General features: G+C 34.8%; 1 protein-coding gene across 15 annotated transcripts in view; it reads left to right on the top strand.

The window, feature by feature from the left end:
* Window positions 1–26757, top strand: part of ADAM22 (ADAM metallopeptidase domain 22) — a 276790-nt gene that overhangs the window by 190129 nt on the left and 59904 nt on the right. For all 15 annotated transcript variants that reach the window (XM_051961404.1, XM_051961402.1, XM_051961417.1 and 12 more), the window contains 12 exons: window positions 121–195; window positions 5411–5482; window positions 6307–6473; window positions 7613–7697; window positions 9416–9506; window positions 10908–10959; window positions 12914–13013; window positions 17394–17465; window positions 17670–17762; window positions 22203–22283; window positions 24864–24914; window positions 25415–25478. In XM_051961404.1, the coding sequence (XP_051817364.1) occupies window positions 121–195; window positions 5411–5482; window positions 6307–6473; window positions 7613–7697; window positions 9416–9506; window positions 10908–10959; window positions 12914–13013; window positions 17394–17465; window positions 17670–17762; window positions 22203–22283; window positions 24864–24914; window positions 25415–25478 (1003 nt within the window). The remainder of the gene's footprint in view (window positions 1–120; window positions 196–5410; window positions 5483–6306; window positions 6474–7612; window positions 7698–9415; window positions 9507–10907; window positions 10960–12913; window positions 13014–17393; window positions 17466–17669; window positions 17763–22202; window positions 22284–24863; window positions 24915–25414; window positions 25479–26757) is intronic.

Genomic DNA, 26757 nt, shown 5'->3' with positions numbered 1-26757 from the left:
GTGATGTAGGTACCTCGTATCCCCTTCTCAGACCATAATTTCTGCCTTCATTTACCTTCAGATTCAATGTTCTCTCCACAGTAGGTATTTAACGTTTGTTGTTATTTAATGTTTCTGCAGCTTCGTCGGCATCCACGCAATGTAGAAGAGGAAACAAAATATGTTGAACTGATGATAGTGAATGATCACCTAATGGTAGGACTTATTCTTTGTTTGAAACTCATGCATGCTCTAGGGCAAGAATGAATGACAACTCCTGTGAGGACAGAAATGAAGTCTTGCATATTGTAATTAAAGAGGATGCTAAAAATCAACGTGTAACCCTAGTCCTATATTCTCCACCAATAATAGGCATTTCAATTGTGTACCGAATGGAAGGAACCAGAAGCCACATTGTGGGTAACATCAAGGTTATAATCATGGTCGCAATCTGTGCCATAATGGATATAATTTTAAAAATAGGCCTGGATTTAAAATCATAAGACCTGAGTTTCTACCTTATTTCTGCCACTCATTGTAACTTTGGTTAAATCATTTTATCTAGATGTGATGAAGGGATAAACTCTTTGATCCTAAAGATTCCTTACAATCTAAATCTTAAAACTCATTTCAAAAAGGCTTAAATACAATTACAATCATGTGGACAATGCAAACTTGGCATCTGAATGAAAGATTCATTGTTGAAGGAAACCTTTGGTATTTTATTTTTTTCTATTGAGTCAAATGTGAGTTTTTGCCATCCACAAACAATAAAAAGCATAGCATCTTGTACTCTCTGCACCTTCTGAATGTTTACATGACTATAAAGTATGATTTGCTGTAGCAAAAAGGTTGGTGAAAACTTACCTATTCTTTGCTCATGTTTTCTACCAAATATACTCAATATATGTGAATAGTTCATGCTCATAGTAGAAATGTTAGTCAATGGTTCTTTATGTTAATGTTATATCATTGATCATCTTTTTAGGAAATTAGTATTATATACAATTTCCCCCATTCCTTGGTATTTCCCTTTCACTAACATATCTTGTAATATAACCCCTCAACACATTTAAGCACCCAGCATTGATTCTTCAGCATGTTCTTGATCAGATTTACCTTCTCTTTCTGACAGTTTTGAGTGCTACATAAACTTCCTCATATGACATATTAGGTTTTTTAAGATCTACTTAAGATCTTCCTCTAGGTCAGTGGGATAAACTTGAGATCCATCTGTGAATTCAGGGTGTCCTTAAACTTGATTGTGAAAGAATTCTAACTTTATTTTCATTAATCTCTAACTGAAACTTAGCATTCCTTTCAATTATTTTAAATATGATTCTGAGGTTGCATAGGTTTCACTAGAATGCTAAAGGGATGTATAACAAAAAATAAGAACTCCTTTTCTGTATATTTTTATATTTTAGAGCATCTGTGCAAAATTCAAACTCTCTGTTATCTGTAGTTCTTGCCATATAACTAATCTATCTCCTTTTGTGATTGTATAATTCTTTGAAGATATCCCTTACATCGTTTCTGGCATATACAGTATTGTAGGAAATAAGTTGAAGCCTGTGTGTTCCTATGTATTTATTCTTTCACTAGGGAACAATGTGACAAAGTAGATAGAGCTCTGAACCTAGAGTCAGGAAGATGTATTCTCTTGAATTCAAATCTTAGTTCAGATACTTACTAGCTATATGACCCCAGACAAGACATTTTACCCTGTTTTCTACAGTTTCCTCATCTGTAAAATGAGCTGGAGAAAGAAATAGCAAACTATTTCAGTAGCTTTGCCAAGAAAACCCCAAATGGTGTCACAAAGAATCAGCCATTGCTAAAACAACTGAACAATACTAGGCCAAATATCGTGATTCCATTTTCAACATAAATGAAAATACATGTGGAATTGTTGACATGTCTGGTCCATATTCTGTTTCCTTGCTGTTATTTTTATCTTTGGATGCCTTTGCCATTTAAGTAGCTATTATTCTATTGGGTCTCATCAAATTTTCTGTAAATTTGTCTCCTTTTATTGCTATGCACTGGTTTGTGAAGTGGTTTTGCTTGTGATTTCTCATAAACACCCTTCTCAGTAGTGTTTTATAACTGAGTTTATGTTCTACACTGATGTTGCCCTTGGCTGCCATCATGCTGTAATGAGATTAAGTATTTGCTGGCTAAGGGGGTTTGGAGACTCTTTTGGCCTCTTCATTTGGCAGCTGTTTCCATTGTTTAAGCTTTTATCAGAATTAGTGATGAATTATGTATCTTTGTCTTTTTCCCATGACTTGACCTTGATTACTTGATTAAATAGGTGGTTGAACTTAATGCTATTGTATATGGTACCTTTTCACATTTACTCTTTCCCCCTTTATCTGCTGTTGACTTTAACTTTTATTCTGACTGTATAAGATAGTTATTTCTGAAATGACAACCACATCGGTTACCAATCATTTTCCCTATGTTAAAATATAGTCCATTTCATTGTGTATGTGTGTTGATATTTGGTGCTCGCCATATCCAGCATCTTCTGACTTTCTTCTGGAAGTATTTCTAACATATACCCCAGAGGCTTCTGAGTATTCACAAGAATTTAGTCTCTAGTGATTCTCAAACCTGAGCCATATTTTCCAAAATCCCTTTCACTGTCTTCCCCTGTGTTCATCTTCACATTGAAGTCTCATAGTATAAAGCATATGTTGGCCTGGTTTGAAGGACTTTATTAAATTCTTCAAAAATATTTCTTTACTTTTTCTGAAACAGCTGTTGGTGCTTAAGCTGTAATTATCTTCATGGTGGTCTTTTTTATTATGATTTTGCTTTCCCAGGAGAACTTGTGAGCCATCTTTCCATTTAGTTGCAATTTCCTCTTGTCTTGTTTTTTTTTTTTTTTTTTTTTTTTTTTTTTTGTTATGAGAATATCTGTATTGACAGTTCTACCAGTATTAGGTTCATTGTTAGAAGATTTCAGACTTAGAATACTGACATCTAAGTTAATGTTTAGAGATGGTTTGAAATCGTAGCACTCCTTCCCATCCTACTGCAGAAAAATAAAGGGACAGGATTGAGGGCTAATTTGCTTAATTCTCAAGAAATATTTTTTAAATGTCCACATTTTTAAATTTTACCTGGTGAGTTCAGGTACAAATGTATTGATTCACTTTGAGAATAAGGATTAAAATTTTGGAGTTAAAGGTAATTTTTTTTGCTAGCAAATGCCTTCATAGAACCTCTTTCTCTCTCTTCCCCCCCCCCTTTCCTTCCCTTCCTCTCTCTCTCTCTCGCTCTCTCTTTCTCTCTCTCTCTCTCTCTCTCTCTCTCTCTCTCTCTCTCTCTCTCTCCCCTTTCCCTTCCTCCTTCCCTTCCTCCCTCTCTCTTTCCCTTTCTCTCTCTCTCTCTCTCTCTCTCTCTCTCTCTCTCTCTCTCTCTCTCTCTCTCCTTCCCTCTTTCTTTCTCTCTGTCTGCCTCTCAACTGTATGTATGTATACACACACACACACACACACACACACACAGACAGACAGACATATATACCCACAACTAATTATTACCTGCATTAGTCTTCTTTCCATGCTGATTGGAGTGCTGGAACATGGGGTAGTAAACTCTGCTCAATGCCTTCTTTATAGAAGGTAAAAACTGGACTTTTAATCTCACTCTGTTCTGAGTCTACAGTTTTGTCTAATTTTAATTCCATGTATCCTGTGGTGTCCCATTTCTCTGCTTTCTTGTTTCTTTTTGTGTGTTGTCTCTTCTCCTTAAATGATAAATTACTTGAGGACAGGGATTATCTATCTTTTTATCAATTGTATACCTAGCACTTAACACAGTGCCTGGCACATAGTAGGCATTTCATAAATGTTTTGGGATTTATATATATATATATATATATATATATATATACACATTATTCCATTTTCTCTTTCCTGCCCCAAGCACACTCATGAGCACTCACACAACACACACACACACACACACACACACACACACACAGACACACACACACACACTTTAGAAAGTAAGCTCTTGGAGGACCCAGTCTGTTTCACTTTTATCTTTATATCTTCAGGGACTAGCAGATTATTGGTGTGGGGAGTACCCAGATGTGGAAACTCCATCAATGTAGGTTCACATCTTCTCAGCATTTTCCAATATTAGAAAGTTGCCTAGGATACCAAGAGGTTGAGTGATTTGCCTATATGTGTCAGTCAGAGCTCACATCTGGGTCTTTTTGGCTTAGAGTCTAGCTCTCATTCTATGATCCCACATTGCCTCTTATAGATTTGATAAGAATTTTATTTTATTTATTTTTTCTAGACCTATGATTTCATTGATATGATGAACTCCTTTAGTGCAAACTACTCTCATCAACGCAGAGCAGCAATTCATCTGTAATTTATACTATATGCAATAATGTGTCATGTATTGTATATGTAATTTATATAACTGGAGAAATTCCTTGGATCCTGAGAATTTAAATAATTTACCCAAGGTTACATGGCTAATTTGTTTAATTCTTTAAAAAATGCTTTAACATCTACTGGTCATCCTGCCATCTAGGGGAGGGGGTGGGGGGAAGGAGGAGAAAAATTGGAACAAAAGGTTTGGCAATTATCAATGCTGTAAAATTACCCATGCATACATAACTTGTAAATAAAAAGCTATTAAAAATAAATAAATAAATATTTTTTAAAAAAATGCTTTAAAAAAAACCTAGAGGGACAGCTAGATGGTTACAGTAGATAGAGCACCATCCCTGAAGTCAGGAGGACCTGAATTCAAATCTGGCCTCAGACACTTAACACCTCCTGGCTGTATGACCTTAGGCATGTCACTTAATCCCAATTGCCTCAGTAAAAAAAGAAAAGAAAAGAAAAGAAAAGAAAAGAAAAGAAAAGAAAAGAAAAGAAAAGAAAAGAAAAGAAAAGAAAAGAAAAGAAAAGAAAAGAAAAGAAAAGGAAAGGAAAAGGAAAAAAGAGAAGAAAAGAAAAATTGAATGATTATTCCTACTACGACTGTGTGATTGCTCTCCATTATTTCTAGAAGATATTTCTGGGATCTTAAGACCAGCTTTCTGTCCCAGTCATAGACATTTGTTATTGGGCCTTAGAAATAAAAGAATGGTGATCATTTCATACCATCCTCTCTTTTTATAGATGAGGAAACTGAGGAAAAATGATTCACCCACAGTCCCGCAGTTGCAAAAGTAGGACTAGCGTCTTGAAATGTAGATCTTGTGCCTACTTTTCAGTAGTCCATGAAATATTTATTCTGTTGGGAAAAAAGTCTTCAAGAAATATTTTACTTTAAAACTTGAATTATTATCATACTTTGTAATCCTATCCACGTTTTCTGACTGTACCTTCAAAATCTTAATTTACCAATGTTTGACTTGAGAAATTCTTCACTTATTTTCTTTCATTTTCAGTTTAAAAAGCATCGGCTTTCGGTGATGCATACAAATACCTACGCTAAATCCGTGGTGAACATGGCAGATTTAGTAAGTATAAATTCAATTAAGTGCCATTCTCAATAAGTTCCAAATCAAACTTGCTAATGATGCACATAATATACCTTGTCCTTTTATATTGTAACTGATGTGGATGATGGAGATTATAGATGATGTCATGTGTTTTCCTGAAACTTCTGATAACCTCATAATAGGTTTTCTAAACCCAAGTCTGTGGATGGGAAGATAATTTAAAGGAAATCAAATTTGATGAGTTTATGTCTGTAATCCCTTCTGTAGATTCCTCCCAGAATAAAGATCAGAATTGATCTCTCCTTAAAGGGCAACTTCAAATAAAATAATCGAAAGATAGAACCAGGTATCTTCCATGTGAGAATGAACCCAAGATAGGTGCTGATATCTGGACCTCAGGTTCTTGTGTTTTCAGCTACACTGGCTTACCTAAGGGTCATATACCCATGGTTTCTCCAGAGCTTTTTAACAGCCATCATTGGATAGAAATAATTTATCCTGGGATTCTTCATTGTTTTAGGGAAGCTTTAGACTGACCTACATTCTGCCTAGGATGCTAGCAAAGGGATACAAATTGGTTCCTTATTAACAGTGTCAGATCGTGTCATAACAGAATCCTTAACTACATTCCCTGGTATGTGATTAAGTTATTTGGGAGAAATATATGGAAATTAGAGAAAAGATAATGTTGTCTACTAATTTTCGTGGTCTTTCCTAAAACCCTCTCTCTACTCCAACTATTTAAAATTCAAGATGTTTCCTACTTCTAACAGGCTTCCTCTAGACTTATTCATACGTCCTTTGATTTTATAACTTGTATGTTCATTTCATTACTATACTAGATCTATAAGGAACAACTTAAGACAAGGATAGTGTTGGTTGCCATGGAAACCTGGGCAGCTGACAACAAGTTCACCATTTCTGAAAAACCGCTGACGACCCTCCGTGAGTTCATGAAATATCGGAAGGATTTTATCAAAGAGAAAAGCGATGCTGTCCACCTTTTCTCGTATGTCCTTTCACATCCTGTTTTACACAGCCTTTTTTTTTTTTTTGCCATTCCCTTGTGAATCCATTGCTCTCTGTGATTGAGACTTATCTTTGCTCCCTTCCCTCATTAGATAATTAAGAACAATTATCCCAAAGTTATTTAGGGGTTTTAAAGATGGGCAGACTTAAATGCATAGATTCTATTGTTTTTCATGTAAATTGAAGTCTTAATTTCAAGATTTTTTAATGAATAACAGACTTTCATTTTTTTGTGTGCTTTTGTTTGTATCTCAAATAACTTACCACAATTCCTAATACATATTTGTAGGTTAATGAATGCTTATTGAATGATGCTTTAACATCTACTTGCTTTCACTTTTCCAGTGCCCATGTAGCTAGAATTTCACAAGAATGGGTTTTCCTTGATATAACATCATATTTTTACCAAACATATTCTTGTACTGAAAGGATAGTCTAGAGTACCTTCCAGGAATTTTGTAGGCAGCACAGGCTAGTGTTTTCTTGAGCATGTCCACTTTCTGGTACTGCTCCTGAAACTTCCTACCCAATAATACATTATCCGCAGGTCCATTTTGTATTTTTTCTTAATTTTCTGAAATTCTTTTTTTTATCTGTGATAATTAGTAATTGTCATTGAATTTGTTCACTTTATTATTCATTTTTTGCTTATATATTTATTCATTCACGTGTCAATTAATTAAATAATTAATTGATTTGTATGTGAGCATGTTAGTGCCAAACTTTCTGAGAATACATGATTAGCTTTAGCCCTGCTGCAGCTCAGAACTCCTAAACTCAAGCCATCCGCTAGCATCTGCCTGGGATTATCAGTGTGCACTATAGCTGACACTGTAGAAATTTTAAGAAATTATCTAAAATTGACTAATAAGAATTCCATGGGGAAGTGAGGGAGAGAATTCTAGGAGGTGTTTTTCTATTGAAGATTAATTGATCCATGAGCTAATGATTTGTTGCTTTATGTGTGCATGCATAAAGACCCTTATCTTTCACAAGCTGATGCAGTCTAGAAACGGTGACTTGTCATGAGACAATAAATGTAGTAAATTAACACTTTGAGGTACTGTGAAACTGTGGACAGTAAGCAATTTTTTGTTTGTTTCTTTCCTTTTCTAAAAGGGGAAGTCGATTTGAGAGTAGCCGAAGTGGGGCAGCTTATATTGGTGGGATTTGCTCGTTGCTGAAAGGAGGAGGAGTGAATGAAGTAGGTGTGCACATCTGGAAAATAGTCAAAAAGTTCCCCACCGTTTTCAACATAATTACTGAATAGTGCATAACTTTCAGATATCAAGTTATTTGTGCTTATCATTTGTTAGTATAGAATGTATAAAGGGGTGTAGTATGGTGGATAGAAAGCTGGATTTGGAATTTTTAAAAAGCTGGGTTCAAATTCTGCTTCTGACAGTTATAAGCTGTTTGACCTTGGTCAAGTGAATTAACTTCTCTGAAATTTCAGACAGTTCTCTAAGACTGATCCATAAAATTACAGATGTCATTTCTCCTGGCACTCTTTAGTCCTGGCTATTAGTTCTACAACTCATAGATCTTTGATTTATTGACATAAAGCACATCATCACTACAAAGACTAGAAGACAGAATAGGGAAACATTATCGAAAATAATTTCTGTTTGCATTGTGCATACTCTATGTATGAATAGTTATTATGAAAAAAAAAATTCTACTTCATAATTGCCAGTATTATGTAATGTTTTAAGTGCTTTGTAAATACAATTTTATTTGATTCCCACAACAACCCTGGCATAAAATAATATAATATATTATATAATAATAAATAGTAATATAATGATATTATATTTTTATGTCATATAATAGCATAGTATTATACTATGCTATTATTATATCATTGTACAGACTAGGAAACATCAGACAAAGGTTGGATCACTTGCCCAGGCTCCCACAGTTAGTAAATGTCTGTAGAAGAATTTGAACTGAAGTATTCTTTACTCATATGCTCTAGCCACTGAAGCCATTTAGGTGCCTATTTTTATAAATTATGTAAGAAGTGGATAATATAAAAAAAAGTATATGAAACTTCAGTTTTACCTACATTCAATAAAGCCTTGTTTATTTCTCAGAAATTTCAGAAAATTGACTCATTCTTTGGTTGTTGTTACTCTCTAGCTTCCCAATTTTAAATTCCTGACTATCAGAGAATTTGGTCAATTCTGAAGGAAAGCTTGACTACTGGCTTGTCATCAGTGTTCTCAAAGGCAATTTCTCTGGGTAATATAAGGCTAAAATAAATCAGCTAAGAGAATTTCTTCTAGAATTTCTAGAACCATTGGGAGGTCAAGTATAAATTCTTAACCAACAGAAAATAAAATATCCTTCCCAAATTTGAAGAATATTTTATTTTCTATTGCTTAAGAATGAATCCTAATGCTTCTCTCAATCCCATTCGAAGGCAATGGCTTTTTTGGTTGGTTTGTTTGTTTGTTGGAGGAGGGAAGGAAGAAGGAGATATTTTAAGTGTCAAAGTTTCCCAAGTGATAATAGGCCCATGAAGGTTTTCTCCACTTACTTTTACCTTATAGCAGCCTAAGAGTTCCATTGTATCTTTGTAGAAAAATCAGAATTTTCAGTTAAAGATGGGTTCCATTTGGCTTCAGTTTTAGATTTAGTTACCAAATCTATTAGATCGAAGCACAATCAAACAAATGACTTCTGGCAGTTTTCTTCAGCACAGGACTGGGCATATAGTTGGTACAAAATAAACACCCATTAAATTGAATTCTTTCTGAATGTCCAATATTCTTTCCCAATTGAATATGTTAAGCCTGTGCTGAAGTAAATTCCTGAAATTTATTCAAGCTTGATTATGTTCTGAGATTTTTTTTCTGGTCCAATTTGATAAGAATAATACTTTACACATTTTGTTGTTTGTTTGTTTGTTTTTTCCAGTTTGGGAAAACGGATTTAATGGCAGTCACTCTTGCCCAATCATTAGCACATAATCTTGGTATTTTCTCAGATAAAAGAAAATTAGTAAGCGGTAAGTTTTAGAAAGTTTGTATATCAGTTTGTATCAGATAATTTTATACAATATATCAGTAACATTTTACATATAACTTTGTTGGGAAAATACTTTTATAAGCTGAAATTTGGAAAGGGAATAGTGGAATTCAGTTGCTCACCTGAAAGCAAAGTAAGTATCCAGGAGGAGATTATGCTCTTTGGTAAAATAGGAGTAATTAATATTTGTGATATTGGTGAAATAAAATAAAAAGTAAAACAATATCAAATTTAAAATAAAAAATTTTGTAAAATAGAAACATATGTCTACTATATTAAGTTCACAGAAGAAATGTAAATCATAGACAGAGCGCTAATCTTGAATCCAGAAAGAACTGACTTTAAAATCTCTTTTTAAAAATACATGTTTACTGTGTGACCTCCAAGTAACTATGCAACTCTATGGTTATAAGTTTCAGTAAAGATGTCAACTTGCACTGGTAAAAGGATTTTCCAGATCTGGAAATTCTCTTTACTAATAAATTCATAGATCCAGTTCCTATTCCTAATCCCTGCTAAAAATTCATAGTAGAAGTAAATAGGGTTAATTTTAAGGCTAAACTAAGGTCAAGTTGTTATTTTTCCATTGAATGGAAAACTTTAACTATGTAGTATCAAGGTATGAAGTACATATAATACTTACAAAAAGAATTTATATTTATAAAGTTATTTAAAGTGTAAATATATGAAGACAAGCAATCATTAAGTACTTAATTCAAATCTTAATACATTCCTTACTTATTTTAAATATTGTTCATGGAACCAGTAAAATTTGCTTAATAAATAGCTTCCAAGAAGTCAGATCTATCTGTTCACTTCAACTGAATTTTGTCCATGAATAGTTAATTTCACTGGTAGCCATAACACAATTTACCCATATGTATATTTAGGATAAATCTTTTCTGTCTTAGACCAAAGGATGCTCTTCCTCATCCCTACTCCCCACTCCCATACATAATTCTAATATCATTATGTTGTTGTGAAGATGGTCCTTCTAGCAGTATTTTTATTTTGTTTAATAAATTTTGTTGGGAATTTAAATTTTGGGGAAGAAAAAAAAAGATTTCAACTGGATATTTTGAATGAATCTTTGCTTTGGTCATTGTAAACTGACGAAAGTGAAGACTGAGGAAAAAGATGGAATCATAAAACTTTCCAATACAATATTTTAGTAAATTGATGTGTAGGGTATTAGAAATGTGGAAGCATTTTTGAAGAAAGGGAATGCCTTTTGTTGTTTATAAATTAGGCATGTTTGCAAAAAGAAATAACAGTGTTTTTCAAAAGATATTTTGAGGAATGAAAATTAGCTGAAGATCTGTTTTTAAAATAGAAAACTCATAATATATTTACTTGAGATGTATATTTATGTTTTTCTTAGGTGAGTGTAAGTGTGAAGACACATGGTCTGGATGTATAATGGGAGACACAGGGTAAGTGCTTTCCTTTTTTATACTTTCACATTTTAATAATAAGAAAATAATGAAATATTCCTTAGATAGGTAGACTTTACTATTCAGAATTATGAACTTACTGACCAAAATTAGGATAACTCTAGACAGAAAATCTCACCATAATTATTTATGGAAAAATAAGTATTGAACTTATTATCTCTATGGAGATAACTCCATGATCTCTAACCCAGCTCTAGGCACTTTCCTGAACTTCACTCCCATATTGCCAGACTGCCCATTTCATACCATATTATCTTAGACATCTCAAACTTAACATATCCAAAACAACTTGCTATCTTTTTTTCAAAAGCTATCCCTCTATCATACTTTTCTCTTTCTGTCAAGGACATCACCATTTTTCTAGTCACCCAAGTTTGTAACCCTTGAGTCATTCTTGGCTACCCATTTCATTTGTCCATAATATGTATTCAGTTATCAAATGCTGCCATTTCTATCTCCATGATATTCTTCTATTTCAACTCCTCTCTACTCACACTACCATCATCATAGTCAAGGCTTTCATCATCTCTTATCTTGACTATGGCAATTGTGTTCCTGTTAATCTCCCTAACTCACACTCTTCCCCATTCTAATCCATGCTTCCTATTGGTACTAAAGGTATTTTCTTTAAACCTACATTTAACTGTAAGATTTTTCTTCAAGCAGTTCTATTAGTTCCCCGTTTTTCTCCAGTATAAAATGTAGAATGTTTTTTGTTTTTTAAATCCTATGCAACTTAGACTGCAAACTATTTTTCCAGTCTCATTATAGATTATCCTCCTTCCTCCACTCAGCAGTCCCATCATACTAGCCTTCTTTCTGCTCCTCACAAAAGTTCCTTCATCTCCCTTTTCAATATCTTTATCCAGGATGCCATCCTTTCTAATCTTTGCCACCTGGAATCCCTCGCTTCCTTCAAGATGCTGCTCAAACCCCACCTTCTAAATGAAGCCTTTTCTGAGGCTCCTAGCTTCCAGTGTCTTCCCTAATAACTTTATTTTTAACTTTTTTTTAATTTACTTTGCATCTAACATACTTTTGCAGCTAACAAAAAAATTCAATTCTAATCCAGAAAAGTTTAGTGATAATCTGCCAAATGTGGTAGCACTGTGATACACCCTAGGGAGTGGCAGTAACTCAGTCCTTATTCTTATATCTTTTAAAGTCTATTTAGAGAAAGTGGTTTTCCATTCCCTTCTCCATCTTATTTTACAACTGAGGAAATTGTGGCAAATAGGGTTAAGTGACATGTCCAGGCTCACGCAGATAGTAAGTTCTTGAAGCCAGTTTTGAACTTGAATAATTCTTCCTGACTGCAGGTGCAGCACTCTCAGCACAATCTAACTGCTCTAGATAAATGTATACAGGGTCATACTTGAGGTGTGAGAGAGGACTGATCACTAGGAAAATTCTGGTTGCTTAGTGTTGAAGAATACTTCAGGAGGGAGTGCATTTCAGATGTGAGGAAATAGCCTTGGGATGGAGATGGAAAGTAGAATGCATTTGTTTTTAAAAGATAAATGTGATAATACCCACACTGTAAGCATGTAAGAGAGTCTAGAAATTATAATACCCACACTGTAAGCATGTAAGAGCATCTAGAAATTTGGAAATGTAGAGAGCTGAGACTCAGTCTTGGTGTTTTGATTACAAGTATCTAGCAAATGATACCAATTTTCCGGGAGAGATTGCTCTGCAATAGACGAGCTATCTTCTTTAGTTAGAGGGGGCGATTCTGCTGAAGTACATTTGTTTTTCATGTAAACCTTAAGCTAGTTTTTTCATTCAAATATAACTTTTATGGCTTGAATAACTATATTTTGAATGAGTGGGAATTGTCTTTTTCTTCTACTTTTAAGGGGAATGTACACACTAATCACCAGAAAGGGAAGCCAAAGGGGTCCAACTACTGATTTTTCTTTTTTCTTTCTAGCTATTACCTCCCTAAAAAGTTCTCCCAGTGCAATGTTGATGAATATCATGACTTCTTAAAGAATGGAGGCGGTGCTTGTCTCTTCAATAAACCATCAAAGGTAATAAAATAAGTTTCCCTTCACAGAGTGCAATACTGAACAGAGGCCATTTATTTTCTGTTCTTTTATAGCTTCAGAAACATACATTCCAAAACATAGGACTCTAGACATAAAAGATTTCTGGTCGAGTCAGTAATCCTCATTGTCTAGATAAGGTGAAACACTGGTGTAAATTTGGATCTACCTTTCCTGGAGCTGGATTTACAATGATGTGAAGAAGAAGATAGAACCTGGGAAAGGTTCACAAATGTAAGGGGATGATTGGATGTAACTGCATGTAGAAGGCCCAGGGATATGACTCCAAGGGTAATAGAAACAATGACCTTGCCTTCAGTGCTTGGTGTTGCATCTGTGTTCGCTGTATTTACTTATCTATCTATATTAGATATCTATCTATCTATCTATCTATCTATCTATCTATATGTATATATATTTAATCTATATGATTAAAGATTGAAAAAAGGGGAAAACCTGAACTCCCAGTGCTGTTTATTTGTTGTTGTTAGTGGTAATGGTTTCAGTTGGATTTTACTGGTATAGGAAATTCTTAATAAGGAAAATCCAGTTTATCTCAGCACTTGCTTAGTAACTTAGTAGCCTTAAAGAATTTTGATAATTTGGGGGCAAATAACCATGATTTCACTTATAGCCTAAATTTGGGAGAATAAGAATGGAAAGTATGGAATCTTCTCCATAGACTTAGGTGAGGTTTCTGAAAGGGGGCCAAAACCTTGGACCAGAAATGGGAATGAATCCACAGAAAACACCATGCTGACAGCAATAGCTAGCTGAACTTTGTAACCAGAAGTGAGAATCTCCATCTTAGCTTATAGCAAGAAGATTCACTTTCTGAAAAATTTCCATCTTGGTTTTATATGGACAAACTCTGACACAGATTCAAGTCAGGAAAGCAAGCTTCCCTCAATTTGCATTTTCAGATGCTTTCTAGTTTGTATATGTGTGTGTGTGTGTTTCTCAAGACGTGTGGTATTTAATATTTTTTAAATATACAAATGAAATTAATTCTGTGAGGAGAATCAAACACAACACCCAGGCAGATGGACACAGTAGACTCTCAGATCAGAGGTCAAGTACATCCTTATTCAGATATATCAAGCTTTCTCCCTGATCCAAATGTAAGCATTTTACTTCAACGTGTGTGTGTGTGTGTGTGTGTGCTTTCTCATTTGCTTCTACAGCCAAGACTTTTCCTAGTGCCTAATAAACAGATTTGAACTCTGCCTGCTTGCAGGGTGGGTGTTGACACATCCTCCAAACTCTGTTATTATCCTTACTCTGCCTTACAAGTACTTTACATTGTCAAAACCATTTTTCTTATTAAGAAATCAAAATCTCTTGAAGGAAAAAACCTTTCGTACCATGTACTTAGCTATAGCTTATTAAATTCTGTGGTCTCTGATTAGAGGGAAAAATGGTTCCAGTTATTCTCATCAGGCATTTTGGATACATTTACATGTTAAAGTAAAAGAGAATGCTTTGTCCCAGTTAATTGTGTGAATTAGATTATCAGCCTCTATAGCAGTATGTGGAACTGCCTAGTAATCATTTCCTCTTTCATTCCTTATCCCATGCTAGGGAATTTTAAAATTGTATCCCACTGGATTACAGAACAGCCAGCCCTTTCAAAAACCTCAGGGAGGTGAGGGAATATAATGAAAGGAAACCACTGCTGCTTTTAACATTGAAAGAGGCTGAGGGCTTTTTACTGAAATAGCTTTTGTCCTGAGTCCAAAACAAGTGAACAAATGTATCTTTCATCTGCATCACTTGCCACTTCAGGTTTTCAAAGCTGCCTTACTTATGAGGGTCACTTTCAACCTGGAGTAGAAAATAAAGAACAATTACTTTATTTGTGAAGGCAGGACTGGGAATGGGATCACTGAGTGCAAGAGTTTTAGATTTGAGCAGTCATGAAAGACCATATGTTCGTTTGAATGCCCGTTGTCTCTCTAGTGTGGGTTGTATTCCTGGTAAGTAAAAAAAAAAAATTAATTACAAAAATGTATTATTCACCAACTTTTCTTCTTATCTCCTTGCCAAGAAAATAAAATATGGTCAACAGAGTAAAAGTAAGCCAGTATTTTTAGTAACAAAATAATAATGGCAGAATTAGCATGGTAGTATGATGAACTAGATGGAATGTAAGCTGTTTGAGAGTAAGATTTGTTTCATTCTTGGTATTTCTATCTGCAGTACAAAGAATTTTGGCATAATGCATGCTCATGTAATTTCTCTTTTTTGTGGGCAACTCTCTCTTTATTTTAAATATTTTCTTTTTTAAAAATAATTCTAATATTTTTAAAATTTTTATTGACAGAACCATGCCAGGGTCATTTTTTACAACATTATCCCTTGCACTCACTTCTGTTCCAACTTTTCCCCTCCCTCCCTCCACCCCCTCCCCCAGATGGCAAGCAGTCCTATACATGTTAAATATGTCACAGTATGTCCTAGATACAATATATGTGTGCAGAACCAAACAGTTCTCTTGTTGCACAGGAAGAATTGGATTCAGAAGGTAAAAATAACCTGGGAAGAAAAGCAAAAATGCAAACAGTTTACTTTCATTTCCCAGTGTTCTTTCTCTGGGTGTAGCTGCTTCTGTCCATCCTTGATCAATTGAAACTGAATTAGATCTTCTTTGTCAAAGAAATCCACTTCTGTCAGAATACATCCTCATATAGTACCATTGTTGAAGTATCTGATGATCTCCTGGTTCTGCTCATTTCACTTATGCTTATGTAATTTCATGGTAGTTCTTGGAGAGAAAATTCTTCTACCAAGACATGTCACCATTTTAGTGAGTTGCCTGGGTCACTGAGAGGTGGAATAGCTCATCCAGGGTCAGGCTCCCAAACTCCATCATAGGATTCTTTGTTTCTTTCAAAATTCTGCTTAAGTGCCATCAGCCATTTGAAGTTTTCTCCCAATTTGCTACCAATGCCCTGCTGTCAAATTTATATACACACAAACATATGCATGCATATATATGCATAGATATATACATATATGTGCATGTTTATACACACACATATACACATATATAATGTATAGTTATTTTGTATAGAAAAAGTGCATAGAGAGAGCTGGCCTTGAAGGCATAGTCTCAGTTCTAACCTAAACTGATCGTATTCTCCTGGGCAAGTGATCCAGGAAACTAAGAATCTAACTAGTAGAGAAGGTAGTGATCTACACTAGTAAAGGGAGTTTCTTGAGAGTTCATTAAATTAATAAAATGTATATATATTTACATATATATGTAAATACATATTGGGGTATATGTGTATACACACACACACACACACACACACACACACACACACGTCTTATTTCCTTTAATAGACCTTAAATTTCTTTTTGGGTAGGGACAGTTTCATTTTCATCATCAAATGCAAAATACATTTTTAAATGATCGTTGATTGATAGCAGTAAAGATTTGTGTTCTAACCCTTTGTCAACAAGAATTACTTCATCTCTCTGAGCCTCAGTTTCTTCCTATGCAAAATGGGGATAATAATGCCTATAATATTTACAAGAATGTTATGAAGGTTCAAGTGCATGTAAAGCACTTTACAAATGTTAAGATACTATATGAATGTCAGCATCTCAGTTATTGTTATATATTGTAAATAACTACTGGACAAAAGTTGTAATTGGTCTCAGGCAAACAAGAAATATAGATCTATACCAAATTAAGTTACTGAAAGTTTCTTAATCAGTCCACAAAGTAAAGGAAGGAACTTTAGGAATATCTGAATAGTTTCTACTAAATTTTATACTTGTAAAGCAAACCCTCTGAATGACGAAGAAAAAAATTAATATCACAAATGTTTAGCTATTTAGTATTGAAATTTGTAATGACATAGCTGAGGATAATTTCAAGCATTAATTCAGTGTAATTTAAGTCAGTAATTGTACCATCTAATTCAGATGAACAAATATATTTGGTTGTATGCTTCTGTCTCACCTAAAGACATATGACTGCATCTGAAATGAAAGCAGAAATACTTTATTCTGGATTCTAAATTCGAGGATTAAGTGTAAAGGATCTTGGAGTTCATTTTATCCAGCTTCCTCATTTTACAGGGGATTAAATTAAAACATTAAGAACTGAAGTGACATGCCCAAGATCATGTGGATTATAAAAGATAACTCTAAGATTCAAACCCAGGGCACTGGATTCTGCATCTAGTATTTTTCCCATTGCACTTCCACTTGAAAAATAAGTAATGCACTTTGAGTACATATGTGTATCCTTGACAGACTCCCTCTGTGCCAAAGCCACCTTTATGACTGTGTTTGAATATCATGTTCCCCTGAATCCTGTGAGATTTTTAATGTTTGGGTTTCCCTCCACAGTTACTAGATCCTCCAGAATGTGGCAATGGCTTCATCGAGACTGGAGAAGAGTGTGACTGTGGCACCCTTGCAGTAAGTACTTGATGGTGGCCAAATGTCCCTGAAATCCTATGCCTCTCACACTAGGATAGTAAAAGCACAGAGAATGCTTAATATAGATATGCACAGAAAAGCTGTTTGGATTTCTCATGGTAAGACTATACTTTGAGAAGGAGAAATGAATAAATTTAATTGAGGAATGAGACTCCTGTCTTTTCAAATATTTATCTTTCTTAGGAGTGTGCCCGGGAAGGAGCAGATTGCTGTAAGAAGTGCACCTTGACAGAAGACTCCCAATGCAGTGATGGTCTTTGCTGTAAAAAGTGCAAGGTACTAGAATCCTACCTCTTAGTCTGTTGACAAGCAGCGACTAACTCATTCCAGATCTTGAAGAAGATGGAAATAGTATTCAGTATGGAGAATGGACATATTGTTTGAATTATTTCCTTATTTCACTATTCTACATTAATGGAAGCAAATATTCATCTAATCTTTATTCCTTCCCTCTTTGTCTCCTTTCCCTTCTTTTGGAATCTGTAAGAGCCGGAAGCAAGAAAATAATTTTATAGGAAAGAGAAACAAAGATCAGGTTCAAGTCACTGATATGCTAGATTTATGACTTAGAGGTACAATTGAGCAGTGGTAGGGGTGAGGTTGCACCCATGAATTCTATAGATTCTTGAAGAGTTTTGAATAGAGGTGAAACAGATCCCATCATTGAATTTTATGGCATTGGCCAAGAGATTATTGTGTGCTAGCCTTAGAGTTCTCAGAAATTGCTATAGTCTCCCTAGGAGTTACATATCATCAGCATTTTTCTTAAGTTTCTTTATGGTTTCTACTCTATTTTAAGTCAAATGAAAGGGGGAAAAAGAAGTTTAAGACATATGATTAAATACAAAATTTAGAGCTGAATTTTAGAGATCACCAACTCCAAATTTCTCATTTTGCAAATAAGGAAACTAAAGCCAAGAGTTTTTAAATAACCTAACCAAAAGGACAGGATGTGGAAGAATTCATTTCAGACCAGTTCTTCATACTCCAAATTCAAGCCTTTTCCACTAGATCTTTTACAAAAAAAATTTAACAGTGAAATTTTTCTCATCCTGTCATTTTGGGAACTAAGTGGTCTGGGCACAGTAACTTTCATCTTTTACATTATCTGCCTATCTGCAAAGTACATTTTGGAGGTTTATTTTATTCACTTCTTTGATTTATGATAATTGCTCTTTTCATGATAAAATCATTTCAAAGTCCCAGACAACAAAATGTAAAAAAGAATATCTTAAAGAGATTGGAGAAATGGGCCTTGGAACTTAAGGGGACTTTCAGTTTCCCTGGGGAGAGAAGAAAAGCGCATAAAATGGTCAAATAGCAGTGCAAGGTAATATATGATGAAGTGTCAAATAAGAACTAGTGCTTTGAATCTCTAAGAAGTTTAAGGCAGGTATGAATATGAATTGGGAAAGGAAGGCTTACAGACTAAGTCCTTAGCAAATTTAGGGATCTGGGTTCAAATCATAAGAAAATAGTTGCTCAGCCTGCATTAGGAAAAGATTTTTTACTCCTTTCCAGATGCCAAATCATCTCAGGCTTTTGTTTGTTTTCATGTTGTATTCCTCAGGAAAATGTAAGCTTCTTGAGGGTAGACCTTCCAAATTTGAGCCCTTAGCACTTCCTTGATCACCATTTTGCTCCCTGAAGCCTTTTACTAAAGTTAATTTGCATCCCCCTGCATCCTTGTCCTTGTTCTGAAATTTTGAACTAATCTGTGGTTTTTCTTCTCTTCTATCTTGCTTCAGAACCTGGTACCAAGTACTGTACTTCAGGAATCATTTAATAAATAAGTATTGATGGAATTAGTGGAGGGCTGAGACTAGGATAATCTTTGAATTCATACTTTGAGGCATCCCTGTAGGCAAATTTTTAGAACGAAGAGATAATAGTAGATCATAATAGTCATTGTGTCAGTTAATAAGACAGCAAAGATTCTCAAGCCCTTCACATGCCCTCTAATGGTTCTTCTAACCTTGTGAAAGAGGTAGAAATACAGAAATATGGCCATTAATGTATTTTTAGAGACTGTAGATCTTGTATAGTTGTCAGCACATCACTGAACAAGACCCAGGAAGCTGAGGACTGTCTTTGGCTTGATTTCTTTTTCACTATATGATTTGGGCCCTGTGACTTCAATTTTATTTGCTTTAATCATCTCAGCTACAAAGCAAGTTGTTTGTTGTTTTTAAAATTCACTTCTTTGGTTTACAGAATTGTAGTTTTAGTGATAAAATCATTTCCACTCAAGAGCAGCAGAACATAAAAAATACACCAAACAGGGGAGTAACCATAACTCTCCAATAAAAGCCTATTACAAAATGGCTTTGAAAATGTAATAAGGTCACAGCTGGCTCCACACTCTGTTGTCAGCAAGCAAGAGCTTTATAGGAGAAATTGTGGTAGAGGGGGAAAACCCACTAGATTTAAAGTCGGATTTGTATTCAAATTTCATCTTTTATGATTACTGTGTGATCTTGGGCAAGGCACTTAAAATTTCTGGAACTCAGTTTCCCCAACTGTAAAGTGATGGGATCAAACTAAATTTCCTCTGAGATTCCTTCTATATTTAGAGCTTATGAACACATCCACATATATCCAGTGAGGCAGGAGGAAGCATTAAGAACTGAGTTGATTAGGATAGCCTTCACTTAAATGAGCCTTGAAAGAAAATGAGGATTCTATGAGGGAAGATGAACCAACTTATATTCCAGTCATGAAAGACAGCTTACATGAATGTATGGAGGTCATTTTATATAGCAGTTTTAGATTTACAAAAGTAAATTTCCTCACAAGTAATATTGCCCTAATAGGGCAGTCGATGGAGCACTAAATCTGAACTCAGGAAAGCCTGAGTTCAAATCTGGACTCAGACAGTACAAATTAAGCATATCGCATAACCTTGTTTACCTCAGTTTCCTCAACTGTAAAATTGAGGTAATCATAGTACCTACCTTTAAGAGCTGTTGTGACAATCAAAGGAGAGAATATTTGTAAAAAGCTTTTAGTAAGGCACCTGGCACATAATGGTCACTATATAAATTCTTATTCCCCCTTCCATTAAAATTGTTCCCATTTTTCAGGTAAGGAAATTAACAAAGGGACTCAGTAGCTTTGCCCAGGGTCACTAGTAAATATTAGAGCAAAGTCTTAAACCTGGGTTCTATATTGAATGAAATCTCAGAGTTGGAAGAAACTCATCACCCAAATCTAATCTACAATTCAAACAGGATTCTTCTCCCCAACATTCCCAATAAGTGGTTGGTTATTCAGCCTCTACTTGAAGACTTTACTTCTATACTTACTATACTTTTAGATAGCTTTTCTTTTGAACTGGACTTAGCTTTTATGGTTTCCATCCACTAGCACTTAGTTCTTCCATTTCTTAGTTTATCCACTTAGCTCTGTGTTTGACCCAAGGAAAGTAAATAAAATTCCTCTTTTCCTGGATACCTCTCTGTAAGATACTTCAAGACAGCTAACATGTACCTCTAAGTCTTCTCTAGGCTAAAATTTCCCAATTACTCCTAATTGATGGATATTGCTTCACTTTACTCTGTGTACTTTCCAGTTTGTTAATTTCCTTTAGAAAATGAGGTAGAAGAGAATTAAGTGCCTACTATGTACCAGGCACTCTGTGCTGACTATTTTACAAATATCTCATTTGATTTTCACAACAGCTCTTGGAAATAAGTACTGTTATTATTCCCATTTACAAATTGAGGAAACTGAGACAAACAGATTTAAGTGACTTGATGATCCTATAGTGCCTAAGAATAGATTTGAACACAGTTATTCATGATACCAGGTCCAGCATTCAACACATATTTATATACCTCTCCTAATTGTATCCATGGTCAAAGTATGGACCACCCTCGACCATCAGATCCCTCTGAAATGCTTGAATTCTTAGTTACAGCTATAAATACATATAATACCTAAAATATCTCAAAAAGAAAAAAGAAAATTCCTTAATGTTTTTCCAATGGTATTTTTTTCCAAATAAATCTAAAGATAGTTTTCAACATTCATTTTGTAAAACTTTGTGTACCAAATTTTTCTCTCTCCCTCCCTTAGCTCACCCTTCCCCAAGGCAGCAAGTAATCCAATATACGTTAAATATGTGCAATTCTTTTAAACATATTTCCATATTTGTCATGTTGTACAAGAAAAATCAGGTCAAAGAGGAAAAAAACTACAAGAAAAAAACAAGCAAAGAAATGACAACAAAAAGGTGAAAACACCGTGCTTTGGTCCACATTCAGTCTCCTTAGTTCTCTCCTCTGGATGGAATAGTATTTTCTATTCCAAGTCTATTGGAATTGTCTTGTATCACTGCATTGTTGAAAAGAGCCAAGTCCATTACAGTTGATCATCACACAATCTTCTTGTTACTATATACAATGTTCTCTTCATTCTGCTCACTTCACTTAGCATCAGTTCATGTAAGTCTTTCCAGGCTTTTCTGCTCCTCATTTCCTTTGGAACAATAATAAGAAAATTTTTCTAAAGAATATTATAACTGTATCTGTCCCTAAAATTCTTAAGTTTTACAGAGATTCATAGTAATAGCAAAAAGTACTTGTCTCTAAAGAGTAATTAAGGCATCTCCATTTTGGTATTTGATATAGAGCTGTTTAACTGTTCTACCATTGTTTTGCATTTAATGTTTTCAGGGGTTTTCAGCTTTTCTCTCTTTTTTTTTCTTTTTTTTAGTTTCAACCTATGGGAACTTTATGTCGAGAAGCAGTGAATGACTGTGATATTGAGGAAACATGTACAGGAAACTCCAGCCAGGTAATTTTTCATAAATATAGCTTTATCCAAATCTGAGGTGGGGGGGAAAGGAAAGAAAAAATGAGAAAGAGAAGGAAGTAGAAGGAAAGAAAGAAGGAAAGAAGAAAGGAAGAAAAAAAGAAGGAAGGAAGGAAAGAAGGAAGGAAGGAAACAGAAAAAAGTGGCACCTAGAAAAGGTCTTTTGTGGTTACCTTCATGGCATTGATCCCCCTGAAAAATGTAAACAAAGGAGACTCTCATGTTCCTCTCCTGTGTGACATCTAATTCCATTTATTTTGAGTCATTCCTCAACGGTCTTGGTTTCAGCTCACAGCCCAGGCAAGAAAAGAAAATGTCTGAAAGTTGGTTGCAAAACTAAGACTGTGTCCATGATTTAAGGTGGCTTTTAAAAGCAAAAAAAAAAAAAAAAAGTATGCCCATGGATTTATTTACATGTCCTCGATGAAGTAAGAAATAAAAAGGACTATGTTTTGTCTCATAATCTTTTAAAGTGGAGGTCTACAGAAGATATATTCTCATAAAGCACTTCTGTTTTAAAGAGGTGTTCCTTTCTCTTAACGTTGACTTGAACATGGTTTCTTCTGATAAAACTCATTTATTAGCAGATCTTGAATTTTAAATAACTCAGAGACAGACTGGAATAATTTATCCAGGTAAATCTATAAATTTGAGCATAATCAGAGTCTTTGCTTGAGAAAAGAGGAATTTAGTAATACTATATTTACTTAAGTCATTTAAAGATGTTTATTGTTAAAAGATATGACATCCTAAGAGATTAAGATTAAATGTTTTTCTTAATTAATAATCTATCCAAGATGTGTATGTATAAAAATTTCTTGGGCATTTATTTACTATTTTTCTACTTTATGTAACAGATTACACTCTGAAAAAAATTTTGAAATAGTATTTTCCTTTTGTAAATAAATAAGAATGTATTAAATATCTATAAGTACTAGGTCCTGGGAATATAAAGACAAAAAGGAATATCTCCTATTCTCAAGGAGCTGATATTCTATCAGGGAAGACAACATATACTTTTATATAGGTATATAAAAAATAGAGTGTTTTGTCAGGGATCTGGGCAGGCATTAACAGCAGCAGGGTTCAGAAAACACCTCATGCAGAAAGTTGCATCTGACATGAGATATGATCTTCCCAAGTCACCTAAACCCATTAATGATACCCCTAGTAAGTCTCAGAAAGTAAAGAGTAAAACAGCTGTATTAAGTTCCACTGGATATATTCATGTATCCTTTTCCTTTTTCCTTCTGTATCTCCTCTCTATGTGTCTCTCCATTTCTCTTTTTCCCTCTCTATAAATTTATATTTACATGTAATAATATACTTATAATAATTATGCATTTGATGTACTTATAATAATGTTTTATATTTATGTGATAACACAAAATAATTAAAATTAAATTTATTATGTTGATGTATATATGTACATAGACACATATATACATATACATATATGGATGGATGGATGGATGGATGACTAGGTAGGTATTGGATACATGAATGTGTTTGGTGGCAGGACAGCATGCAAACCTCCCTAATGAATGCCTACTGATTGGACTATTGATTAATTTACACTTGGAGGGACTGCCATAAATCCCAACAACTGTAAAAAGGGAACTCTTGCTCCATCCTTCTCTTATTGCCAGTTGTTTGGATGCAGATGCTGCTTCCATCATGGCCAGAGGTACACTGGGCCCCACACGTGCTAGATGCTGCCAGCTGTCAGTGTCCTCCATGCCCAACTGTTCAGTTATCTATTTTTACTGATGTATGTCTGATATTCTTTGCCCTTATTTTTAGGGTCATCTGATAAAGTGAGTGGAATTTTAAAAGATTGGTTTTACTATTATCCCCCTTATTACATATCATCAAAGCTTAAAGTTAGGAGTCCTCAGCTTGGAATCCATAGATTCCCAAGAGCTACATGGAGAGATTTCAGGGAATTTATGAACTTGGGTAGAAAAATTTATAGCTTTATTTTTTTCTAAGTTTTGCCTTGCATTATAAAAACAAATACTATATGCACTTAAAATCTTTCTTCTGAAAAGGGGCTTTACCAGATTGCCCTGAGTCCTTGCCACCTAAGAAGGTTAGAACTCCTAATTTAAGTTCACAGTAATAATGACCACTTTGCCCACCTCTTACATCTTGGGCAGCCAGATTTTTCAGTCATGCCCCACATGATGGGAAATCCATATATTTGCAGACTGTGTGGATAGAATTGTGTCATTAATTAAATATAGCTGTAATTGCAATTACTAATTGATTCAAGCCCTCTACCATGTCGCCTCTTACAATTTATATTATGGTTCGTTTGGATACATGATTAAGTCCTACTACCTTATCAGTTTATATGTATTAATTGGCTAAGTAAAAACATTTTTTGTTTAAAAATCTTGGGTGAGCCACAACTCGGAGTCAGTTGGACTGCTTTTGACCCAAGAGTTTTGTTTTATTGACCACATCATCCTTTAAATTAAAGCAATTTCAAGGCTGTTTTCCAAATTATAATTTCTTATCTTATATTGTGATGACCTGATTGTGTTTTTTTTTTCCTAGTGTGCCCCAAATATCCATAAAATGGATGGCTACTCATGTGATCATTATCAGGTAATCCACTCAGTTCTGATATTTGATTTATTTGTGTGCCCTGGAATGAAGGAAATTTTGATATCCATCAAAATATCAACATCATTTTAAACTCTTTGCAAGCAACCCTGAAGAACAAAATCTATCTCTTATCTATCTATCTACACACATACATATACAATTATATATCATTTTTTATTTTACTTTTAATTTATGAAATACAACAAGAATTTCCATAACATAGTATAACATTTTAATAAAAAAAGATGATTGCACATGAAACTGCAAATCTGTTATGTACAACTTAAAATTCTTTTTAAATATATGATAAAATTAACATGTAAATATTTTTTCTTATTTTTCTTCCTTCCTTTTTCCCCACCCTAGAGATGAATATCAAACCCTTATATATTTCTAAAGAAATCTTTCTCTATTATATTTTCTTTGGCTGTTGAATTACTCCCTATATCCAAATGTGTGGGAAATTTTTGCACAATCTTTTTCATGTTTTATGTTTTTAGGGCATTTGCTTTGGAGGAAGATGTAAAACCAGGGACAGACAGTGCAAATACATCTGGGGGCAAAGTAAGTAAATGTAATTTCTGATCTGTGGGCTTCTGATAGGTCTGGAGATACGTAGGCTAAACAAGTAGGTTCCCTCTGTGCCTCTTCAGAAAGTCCTGAAGAGTTCAAAAATCCATGTTGGAGTCTGTCACTGGAGGCTGCAGAGAGGGGAGTTCCCTTTGTATCATTTGTCCCAGAATCCACTTCATTGACAAATTTGTTTCCTTTTACATATTTGCTTGTTCTCCCAGACAGTTCAATATTACAAAAAATAAAAGAAAACAAAACAAAAAACAAAACCTATGTGTTCATAGTGCAAGTACTTAGTGCTTTGTTGTCCAGGACGAGCCTTCACACCTTGAAGAGACAGCTTCAGTCAGTTGGCTGTGGCCAGAAAGAATCATCTCTAGATAACTAACTCTTTGGAGAAGACCTTCCTGCACTTAGCCAGTGCAGGGTGGAAACCCTGGCCTGTACTCCAGACATTTCTGGCTTGGTGGGGCCCTGCCAAAACTGGTGCTCTCCTGGTATTGTGGAGAGCCCTGGATATTCCCATTGCAACTACTGAGACATTATTTAGTTTCTCCAAGACCCAGACTAAGAAGGAATGCTCCAGAGCGTGGGAAGCATCGAACTGGTTTCAGAGAACCAGGATTCATATCCTGGATGTTCCACCTCAGACAAGTCATCCCCAGCTCCTTTCTCTGGGCCTTCTTTCCTTCATTCATAAAGTGAGGAGGCTGGACTGGATGTCCATCAGTCCTGAGTCCTCTCTGTCTTTAATATGACACCTTTTCATATAATTAAAGAAAACTCTTCAGCTATCCCCACTACATCTCTTCTCTAGACTAGACATGGGTATATGTGGGTGTTTGGGGGGGTGTGTGAGGAAAGGAGAGAAAGACTCAGAGACAGACAGACACACACACACACACACACACACAGAGACAGACAGAGACAGAGACAGAGATGGAAAGAGACAGAAACAGAGACAGAGACAGAAAGAGAGAGAGACACACAAAGAGAAGAGAGAGAGAGAGAGAGAGAGAGAGAGAGAGAGAGAGAGAGAGAGAGAGAGAGAGAAATTTGCCAGCCCTTCACTATTTTCTTCACCTCCTATGCCACTGTGATTATCATACCTCACTTATATAAGGTTTATAAAGTGCTTTCCTTGTGGACACATGCATTTCACTCCCAGGTATGTGAGATTTTCAGAAGAGTAAATGTGTCTTTTGTGTTGAGACCACAGAGTTTAAAAATCTTGTTAAATTCTATTTAAAATGTTCAATTTTAGAAGAGG

This window comes from Antechinus flavipes, chromosome 5 (assembly GCF_016432865.1).
Source record: "Antechinus flavipes isolate AdamAnt ecotype Samford, QLD, Australia chromosome 5, AdamAnt_v2, whole genome shotgun sequence".
NCBI lineage: Eukaryota > Metazoa > Chordata > Mammalia > Dasyuromorphia > Dasyuridae > Antechinus > Antechinus flavipes.
This window is presented reverse-complemented; position numbering and strand designations above follow the sequence as displayed.